This window comes from Salmo salar, chromosome 24, assembly GCF_965601325.2.
Source record: "Salmo salar chromosome 24, fSalSal1, whole genome shotgun sequence".
NCBI classification, from domain to species: Eukaryota; Metazoa; Chordata; class Actinopteri; order Salmoniformes; family Salmonidae; genus Salmo; species Salmo salar.
The window spans coordinates 43,987,405-43,997,877 of record NC_138314.1 but is presented as its reverse complement, the minus strand read 5'-3'; the positions used below and the strand labels follow the sequence as shown (position 1 = coordinate 43,997,877).

Below are 10,473 nucleotides of genomic sequence, written 5' to 3'. Positions count from 1 at the left end.
TTCTGTTTTACATGATCATTATTCATGACTCTCCATCTTGGATAATGGATGATCAGTACAGGGTGAGTAATTACTTATTTGTCTGTTTTGTTTATTGACAACCAATAACACAAGACAAAGAACAGACCAGAGTGTTAATCTGATACTATAAAAACTACAGGCCTTGTGAACAGCAGTGTGTCTTCTTCAAGGCTACAAATTAAATCAGTTTCTTTACATTTATCAATACTCTCCCCAAATGTTCTCAAGGTAGGTTGGATTAAGATGTATAGATGTTCTTCAAATTATCCAGAATGTTCATATCATAGATCTCCTACAAAATATCTGCCATAGAGGTCAACATTTCAAATAGTCCTCCCACAATATATCTGCCATAGAGCTCAACATTTCACATAGTCCTCCTACAATATATCTGCCATAGAGGTCAACATTTCACATAGTCCTCCCACAATATATCTGCCATAGAGGTCAACATTTCACATAGTCCTCCCACAATATATCTGCCATAGAGGTCAACATTTCACATAGTCCTCCCACAATATATCTGCCATAGAGATCAACATTTCACATAGTCCTCCCACAATATATCTGCCAAAGAGGTCAACATTTCACATAGTCCTCCTACAATATATCTGCCATAGAGGTCAACATTTCACATAGTCCTCCCACAATATATCTGCTATAGAGGTTAATATTTCACATAGTCCTCCCACATTATATCTGCCATAGAGGTCAACATTTCACATAGTCCTCCTTCAATATATCTGCCATATAGCTCAACATTTCACATAGTCCTCCTACAATAATTCTGCCATATAGCTCAACATTTCACACGTTAAAATTAAAATAGAATCATCTTGAATTTAGCTTGATGTCTTATTATGAAGCATTCAGTCATTCTCAGACTGCTCACATAGTAGTGCTGCTTACATCTCTTTTCCTAGATGTACATTAGTAATGAATGTGATGAACAGTCATTCCAATATGATGTATGGTATTTCATTAAATTATGTATTGAGACAGAAATTCAATGAACAATAATAACTAATGCATTCTGTTTTACATGATCATTATTCATGACTCTCCATCTTGGATAATGGATGATCAGAATGGGGTGAGTAATTACTTATTTGTCTGTTTTGTTTATTGACAACCAATAACACAAGACAAAGAACAGACCAGAGTGTTAATCTGATACTATAAAAACTACAGGCCTTGTGAACAGCAGTGTGTCTTCTTCAAGGCTACAAATTAAATCAGTTTCTTTACATTTATCAATACTCTCCCCAAATGTTCTCAAGGTAGGTTGGATTAAGATGTATAGATGTTCTTCAAATTATCCAGAATGTTCATATCATAGATCTCCTACAAAATATCTGCCATAGAGGTCAACATTTCAAATAGTCCTCCCACAATATATCTGCCATAGAGCTCAACATTTCACATAGTCCTCCTACAATATATCTCCCATAGAGCTCAACATTTCACATAGTCCTCCTACAATATATCTCCCATAGAGGTCAACATTTCACATAGTCCTCCCACAATATATCTGCCATAGAGATCAACATTTCACATAGTCTTCCCACAATATATCTGCCAAAGAGGTCAACATTTCACATAGTCCTCCTACAATATATCTGCCATAGAGGTCAACATTTCACATAGTCCTCCTACAATATATCTGCCATAGAGGTCAACATTTCACATAGTCCTCCCACAATATATCTGCCAAAGAGGTCAACATTTCACATAGTCCTCCTACAATATATCTGCCATAGAGGTCAACATTTCACATAGTCCTCCCACAATATATCTGCTATAGAGGTTAATATTTCACATAGTCCTCCCACAATATATCTGCCATAGAGGTCAACATTTCACATAGTCCTCCCACAATATATCTGCCATAGAGCTCAACATTTCACATAGTCCTCCTACAATATATCTCCCATAGAGGTCAACATTTCACATAGTCCTCCCACAATATATCTGCCATAGAGGTCAACATTTCACATAGTCCTCCCACAATATATCTGCCAAAGAGGTCAACATTTCACATAGTCCTCCTACAATATATCTGCCATAGAGGTCAACATTTCACATAGTCCTCCCACAATATATCTGCTATAGAGGTTAATATTTCACATAGTCCTCCCACAATATATCTGCCATAGAGGTCAACATTTCACATAGTCCTTCCACAATATATCTGCCATAGAGGTCAACATTTCACATAGTCCTCCTACAATATATCTGCCATATAGCTCAACATTTCACATAGTCCTCCTACAATATTTCTGCCATATAGCTCAACATTTCACACGTTAAAATTAAAATAGAATCATCTTGAATTTAGCTTGATGTCTTATTATGAAGCATTCAGTCATTCTCAGACTGCTCACATAGTAGTGCTGCTTACATCTCTTTCCCTAGATGTACATTAGTAATGAATGTGATGAACAGTCATTCCAATATGATGTATGGTATTTCATTAAATTATGTAATGAGACAGAAATTCAACGAACAATAATAACTAATACATTCTGTTTTACATGATCATTATTCATGACTCTCCATCTTGGATAATGGATGATCAGTACGGGGTGAGTAATTACTTATTTGTCTGTTTTGTTTATTGACAACCAATAACACAAGACAAAGAACAGACCAGAGTGTTAATCTGATACTATAAAAACTACAGGCCTTGTGAACAGCAGTGTGTCTTCTTCAAGGCTACAAATTAAATCAGTTTCTTTACATTTATCAATACTCTCCCCAAATGTTCTCAAGGTAGGTTGGATTAAGATGTATAGATGTTCTTCAAATTATCCAGAATGTTCATATCATAGATCTCCTACAAAATATCTGCCATAGAGGTCAACATTTCAAATAGTCCTCCCACAATATATCTGCCATAGAGCTCAACATTTCACATAGTCCTCCTACAATATATCTCCCATAGAGGTCAACATTTCACATAGTCCTCCCACAATATATCTGCCATAGAGGTCAACATTTCACATAGTCCTCCCACAATATATCTGCCATAGAGATCAACATTTCACATAGTCCTCCCACAATATATCTGCCAAAGAGGTCAACATTTCACATAGTCCTCCTACAATATATCTGCCATAGAGGTCAACATTTCACATAGTCCTCCCACAATATATCTGCTATAGAGGTTAATATTTCACATAGTCCTCCCACAATATATCTGCCATAGAGGTCAACATTTCACATAGTCCTCCCACAATATATCTGCCATAGAGGTCAACATTTCACATAGTCCTCCTACAATATATCTGCCATATAGCTCAACATTTCACATAGTCCTCCTACAATATTTCTGCCATATAGCTCAACATTTCACACGTTAAAATTAAAATAGAATCATCTTGAATTTAGCTTGATGTCTTATTATGAAGCATTCAGTCATTCTCAGACTGCTCACATAGTAGTGCTGCTTACATCTCTTTTCCTAGATGTACATTAGTAATGAATGTGATGAACAGTCATTCCAATATGATGTATGGTATTTCATTAAATTATGTAATGAGACAGAAATTCAATGAACAATAATAACTAATGCATTCTGTTTTACATGATCATTATTCATGACTCTCCATCTTGGATAATGGATGATCAGAATGGGGTGAGTAATTACTTATTTGTCTGTTTTGTTTATTGACAACCAATAACACAAGACAAAGAACAGACCAGAGTGTTAATCTGATACTATAAAAACTACAGGCCTTGTGAACAGCAGTGTGTCTTCTTCAAGGCTACAAATTAAATCAGTTTCTTTACATTTATCAATACTCTCCCCAAATGTTCTCAAGGTAGGTTGGATTAAGATGTATAGATGTTCTTCAAATTATCCAGAATGTTCATATCATAGATCTCCTACAAAATATCTGCCATAGAGGTCAACATTTAAAATAGTCCTCCCACAATATATCTGCCATAGAGCTCAACATTTCACATAGTCCTCCTACAATATATCTCCCATAGAGGTCAACATTTCACATAGTCCTCCCACAATATATCTGCCATAGAGGTCAACATTTCACATAGTCCTCCCACAATATATCTGCCAAAGAGGTCAACATTTCACATAGTCCTCCTACAATATATCTGCCATAGAGGTCAACATTTCACATAGTCCTCCCACAATATATCTGCTATAGAGGTTAATATTTCACATAGTCCTCCCACAATATATCTGCCATAGAGGTCAACATTTCACATAGTCCTCCCACAATATATCTGCCATAGAGGTCAACATTTCACATAGTCCTCCTACAATATATCTGCCATAGAGGTCAACATTTCACATAGTCCTCCTACAATATATCTGCCATAGAGGTCAACATTTCACATAGTCCTCCCACAATATATCTGCCATAGAGGTCAACATTTCACATAGTCCTCCTACAATATATCTGCCATAGAGGTCAACATTTCACATAGTCCTCCTACAATATATCTGCCATAGAGGTCAACATTTCACATAGTCCTCCCACAATATATCTGCCATAGAGGTCAACATTTCACATAGTCCTCCTACAATATATCTGCCATATAGCTCAACATTTCACATAGTCCTACAATATTTCTGCCATATAGCTCAACATTTCACACGTTAAAATTAAAATAGAATCATCTTGAATTTAGCTTGATGTCTTATTATGAAGCATTCAGTCATTCTCAGACTGCTCACATAGTAGTGCTGCTTACATCTCTTTTCCTAGATGTACATTAGTAATGAATGTGATGAACAGTCATTCCAATATGATGTATGGTATTTCATTAAATTATGTAATGAGATAGAAATTCAACGAACAATAATAACTAATGCATTCTGTTTTACATGATCATTATTCATGACTCTCCATCTTGGATAATGGATGATCAGAATTAGGTGAGTAATTACTTATTTGTCTGTTTTGTTTATTGACAACCAATAACACAAGACAAAGAACAGACCAGAGTGTTAATCTGATACTATAAAAACTACAGGCCTTGTGAACAGCAGTGTGTCTTCTTCAAGGCTACAAATTAAATCAGTTTCTTTACATTTATCAATACTCTCCCCAAATGTTCTCAAGGTAGGTTGGATAAAGATGTCAGATGTTCTTCAAATTCTACTGAATGTATATTCCATAGAACCCTGCCTCCTGTCACAATATCCTGTATCTGCCATAGAGCCCAATGCTGGTTATCACTAACAATGAAAATAATAATTTGATCAGAGATAGGCCAATAACAAAACAACATTATTTATGAAGTTAACCAGATCTCATTGGTGCCCACAGTCCCTACATGAAGGAGGCTTGAGTGACAGGAGAAATGTGATTGGTCCTGTTTGTTCTGTATATAGTGATGTAGTCTACCACACAGAACTCACCTCTCTGTTTTACACCGTAGGATCAGTATCACAGTATTTACAACATGAGACCCAGGAGGACAAGCTGAAGAGGGAGGCATCAGCTGGTGAGCTTGGTAAGTATGAGAGAGTCTGGAGGAGAGAGGGTTGAATCAGGGAACATGAGTGATGTCATTCAGTTTTTCAGACTAATTCATTTGTAATGTATCAAATAGTCAATAGACCAGTTGATGATTGGTTCAGCTCAGATAACTGTTGACTGTAGGAAATAATTACACATTATTGTACCACCTCCATCAAATGATAATGTCTTTCTAGGCATACTATTGAATGAATTAATATATGACTTATTCAAACAACCAACTACATATGTTAATTGCTGTCTCTCAGAGTTGAAGATGGAAAAAGAATTAAAAGAGATTTTAAGACAGGAGATGATGAAACAACTAGAGGAGAAAGACACACAACTGGATGATATGACCCAGGAAGTGAGAGAGAAAGAGAGACTCCTGGAGGAGAAGAACCAGATAATGGGACAGAGGGAGAAACTATTAGAAGAGAAAGAAAACCAACTGGAAGAGAAAGACAAGCAACTAAAGGACAGAGACATTCAACTAGAGATACTGAGAAAGAACCTGCAGGACAAGAACAGCCAAGTAGAGAACTTCAGAGTCCTACTGCAGGACAAAGACCTTCAACTAGAGGACAGCAACCACAGACTGGGAGAGAAGGACAGACTACTGGAAGAGAGAGACAAACAGCTGGAAGAGAGAGACAAACAGCTGGAAGAGAGAGACAAACAGCTGGAAGAGAGAGACAAAGTACTGGAGGGAAAAGAAAAGGAACTAAAAGAGAGGAGGCAGGAAGTAGAAGAGAAAGATAACCTACTAGAGGAGAGAGAGAAGCAGTTAAAGGAAAGAGACAAACAGGTGGAGGATGTCAACAATGAAAATGCTGAACTGGGTAAGATTATTCACACCATTAATACATTTAGTCTTCTGTACTTTCCTCAATTCTCAGGTTATTGTCGACTCTCCACTGAGTTGTGAATATTGTTGTCCATCACTTCATACTTTCCCTCTGCATCATATTTCTGTCTAAAGTCTAAAACACAGAATTCAGATCCTAGTCCTCCTTTGTTATTTCAGCTCAACAGATATGTGATGTGAAGACTGAGGTAGAGAGACTGAGAAGAGAGATCTCAGCCCAGATGACTGGTGAGTGAGATATGTGATACTTAACATTTCAATAGAAACCCAGAACTCCCCTTCAGTAGGTCTATGTGTCTTCATGTGTCACTGAGGTAAATGTTCCCATTCTAAATGGTTGTTCTATTATTTTAGAACATGGAGAGACGTCAGATACAGGTTCCATACTCCCAGTCAGGAGGAGACGCAGCAAGGAGCTTCCTCCATCCAGTGAGTTATCAATATTGTCCTGTTGTCTCCTACTGTTTCTAGTCTATAGTGGACCATCCTCCACTTAGTGAGTTATCAATATTGTCCTGTTGTCTCCTACTGTTTCTAGTCTATAGTGGACCATCCTTCACTTAGTGAGTTATCAATATTGTCCTGTTGTCTCCTACTGTTTCTAGTCTATAGTGGACCATCCTCCACTTAGTGAGTTATCAATATTGTCCTGTTGTCTCCTACTGTTTCTAGTCTATAGTGGACCATCCTCCACTTAGTGAGTTATCAATATTGTCCTGTTGTCTCCTACTGTTTCTAGTCTATAGTGGACCATCCTCCACTTAGTGAGTTATCAATATTGTCCTGTTGTCTCCTACTGTTTCTAGTCTATAGTGGACCATCCTTCACTTAGTGAGTTATCAATATTGTCCTGTTGTCTCCTACTGTTTCTAGTCTATAGTGGACCATCCTCCACTTAGTGAGTTATCAATATTGTCCTGTTGTCTCCTACTGTTTCTAGTCTGTAGTGGACCATCCTTCACTTAGTGAGTTATACATGTTGTCTCAAACTGTCATCAATCTTGATATTCTCTATTGTCTCCAATAACCTATATTTCACTATGATGTGTAATGTATTTGTAGTTTGTTTATACTATGTTTTAAATGTGTCTCTGATGAGTCAGTATGTTGACCAGTTCTCTATGTTGTGTTACAGTGGGAGGAGAGACCTCAGATACAGACCCCACACTTCCACTGAGGAGGAGAAACAGCATGGAGTTAATTCCTCCACTTAGTGAGTTATGGATGTAGATTATATTATATTTGACACTGTTGTACATCCTCCAGAGTCAGTGTGTTGATCAGTGCTGTGTGTTGTGTTGCAGTGGGAGGAGAGAGCAGCAGTCCAGACTCCCCAGTGTCTCCCAGTGTGTCTGAGCTGAGACTGGTGCTGCTGGGGAGGACTGGGGCTGGGAGGAGTGCAGCAGGAAACACCATCCTGGGCAGAGAAGAATTTGGGGCCCAGGCCAGCCCCTCTGCAGTGACCCAGAGGAGTAAGAGGAGAGGGGGGGACGTGTGTGGGAGACGGCTGGTGCTGGTGGACACTCCAGACTGGTTCTGTCCTGGACTCTCTCTGGAGGAGATGAGACAGGATGTGGGGCTCTGTGTCCGTCTGTCTGCCCCGGGACCCCACGCCTTCCTCCTGGTCATACCAGTGGAGCCCTCTAAGGGGGAGGAGAGAGGGGTGCTGGAGAGAATAGAGGAGATGTTTGGGGAGGGTTGTTGGGAACACACTGTGATTCTATTCACCCATGATGATGGCCTGAAAGAGCAGAGCATTGAGGAGTTTCTCCAAGCAGGAAGTCAGGACCTCCAGCAGCTTGTAGAGAAAAGTGGGAGCAGGTACCACGTCCTCAACATTAAGGACAGGGCCCATGGCACTCAGGTATCAGAGATGCTGGAGCAGGTAGAGGAGATGGTGGCAGGAAACAGAGAGAGATTCTACAGCAGTCAGACCTACCAGGAGGCGGAGGACCAGGTTAGAGAGATGGAGGGAAAGATCCAGAGAGAGAGAGGAGAGAGGAAACAGAGGGACGAGAGAGACTTGAGAGAGAGGCTTGAGAAGGAGTTGCAGGACTCTCTGATAAAGATAGAGGGAGTGATCCAGGAACATGAGGGAGATATCAGAACACTCAGTGAAAGAACCAGTGAACTGGAGAGACAGGTGAAAGAAGAGAGGGATGAGGAGAAGAAAAGAGAGCTGGAGAGGGAGCTGAAGAGGGAGTCTGATAGGAGGGAGGAGATGGAGAGAAAGCTGGAGAGATTTAGAGAGAAGAGAGAGAATGAGAGGAGGGAGATGGAGGAGAGACACAGACAGGAGATGGAGAACTATGAAGGAGAGGCCAGAGTTGAAGCAGAGAGAAACCTGATGAAGATAGTCCTACCTGAGTTACAGAGGAACGTGATGATCTCACAGACAAAGATGCAGAGAGAGTTCAGCAGACAGATGGAGGAGAAGAATAGACAGATGAAGGAGAAGGATAGACAGATGAAGGAGAAGAATAGACATATGGAGGAGAAGGATGGAGAAATGGAGAGACTAAGACAGAACTTGAAAGAGGTCAGGGAAGCTCACTCAGTGTTGCAGAAGAGACTGGAACGAGAGGGGAGAGGTCAGAGGGCACTGATAGGGATGTTGGGCTGGGTCAGGAGAAACTCATCAAGTTGGCTTCTCCACAATCTGATATGATTCACCATCACCGTCTATGTGTAGAACCAGACCAGGTCTACTGTCCACTGTACCGTGGTGAGTGACCATGGATCATGGTGGTCATGGGGAAAACAGGTCAGAACAATGTCTGGTCCAGTCTACAGTGTCTAGAGAAGGAGGGGAGGGAGGTCTGTAAAGATCTTGATGAGACAGAATTCCAAACCAACGTAGATTATTGACCTTTGCACTGCAGCCTTTTAGAATGGAGAGGGTTGTGGGGGGTCAGGAGGTCAGCGGGCGGAGTCAGATCCTGAGAACTCTAAAGATCTGAGTGAGACTTTTACTCGGTGTTTGAGGAGGTCTACTATTGACCAGAGAGAACCATACTGTATTTACCACACACTACTTCCTGTTCTTAATCAATCATATTGTTTCATGTTGAAACTTTAAATATACACTGAGTGCACAAAACATTAAGAACACCTTCCTAATATTGAGTTACAATCTATCCCAATGGAACTCTGATACCACATGAGACTGATATTGTTGAAATAAAGAAATGTAACTTTGTAAGCCATCAGTGTTTGGACATTGTTTGTCTTGGTTGATTCTCTACAGTACAGAGCTGAGCTGTCAACACTGAGCTGTCAATACTGAGCTATCAACACTGAGTTGTCGACACTGAGCTGTCAACACTGGGCTAGTCTCTCTCTTTACCTGATATTACTACTACTACTACTGCTGCTACTTACAACTACTACAGTACTACTACTACCACTACTAACTACAACTACTACTACCACTACTACCAACTACTACTACTACCAACTACTACCAACTACAATAGAGGTCGACCGATTAATCGGAATGGCCGATTTCAAGTTTTCATAACAATCGGTAATCGGTATTTTTGGCCACCAATTTGCAGATAAAAAAAGACTTAGGGATGCCACCCGTTAGATAAAATAAGGAACGGTTCCGTATTTCACTGAAAAAAATAAACGTTTTGTTTTCGAGATGATAGTTTCCAGATTCGACCATATTAATGACCTAAGGCTCGTATTTCTGTGTGTTTATTATATTATAATTAAGTCTATGATTTGATATTTGATAGAGCAGTCTGACTGAGTGGTGGTAGGCACCAGCAGGCTTGTAAGCATTCATTCAAACAGCACTGTTGTGCATTTTGCCAGCAGCTCTTCGCAACTCTTCAAGCATTGCGCTGTTTATGACTTGAAGCCTCTCAACTCCCAAGATTAGGCTGGTGTAACCGATGTGAAATGGCTAGCTAGTTAGCCGGGTGTGCGCTAATAGAGTTTCAAACGTCACTCGCTCTGAGACTTGGAGTAGTTGTTCCCCTTGCTCTACATGGGTAACGCTGCTTCGAGGGTGGCTGTTGTCGATGTGTTCCTAGTTTGAGCCCAGGTAGGAGTGAGGAGAGGGATGGAAGCTATACTGTTACA

At 39.8% G+C, this 10,473-nt stretch overlaps 1 protein-coding gene across 2 annotated transcripts; it reads left to right on the top strand.

Moving 5' to 3' along the window:
• The first annotated feature begins 5,189 nt into the window (after positions 1–5,189).
• Positions 5,190–9,587, top strand: LOC145863984 (uncharacterized). Of its 2 annotated transcripts, XM_082968726.1 has the most exons (6): positions 5,192–5,508; positions 5,783–6,355; positions 6,541–6,609; positions 6,736–6,810; positions 7,517–7,594; positions 7,686–9,587. In XM_082968726.1, the coding sequence occupies exons 1-6, from the start codon at positions 5,289–5,291 to the stop codon at positions 9,047–9,049; spliced, it is 2,379 nt and encodes a 792-aa protein (XP_082824852.1). In that variant the 5' UTR covers positions 5,192–5,288; the 3' UTR covers positions 9,050–9,587. The 2 variants fall into 2 exon arrangements, with proteins under 2 accessions (XP_082824853.1, XP_082824852.1); XM_082968727.1 differs by lacking the exons at positions 6,541–6,609; positions 6,736–6,810 and having other exon boundaries at positions 5,190–5,508.
• The last annotated feature ends 886 nt before the right edge of the window (positions 9,588–10,473 follow it).

Excerpts from the sequence above, each read along its gene's own strand:
- LOC145863984 (XM_082968726.1), top strand. The coding sequence starts at position 5,289 with ATGAAGTTAACCAGATCTCATTGGTGCCCACAGTCCCTACATGAAGGA. Across the intron at positions 5,509-5,782 it reads GGCATCAGCTGGTGAGCTTG|AGTTGAAGATGGAAAAAGAA; the intron begins GTAAGTATGAGA and ends GCTGTCTCTCAG. Across the intron at positions 6,610-6,735 it reads GATCTCAGCCCAGATGACTG|AACATGGAGAGACGTCAGAT; the intron begins GTGAGTGAGATA and ends CTATTATTTTAG.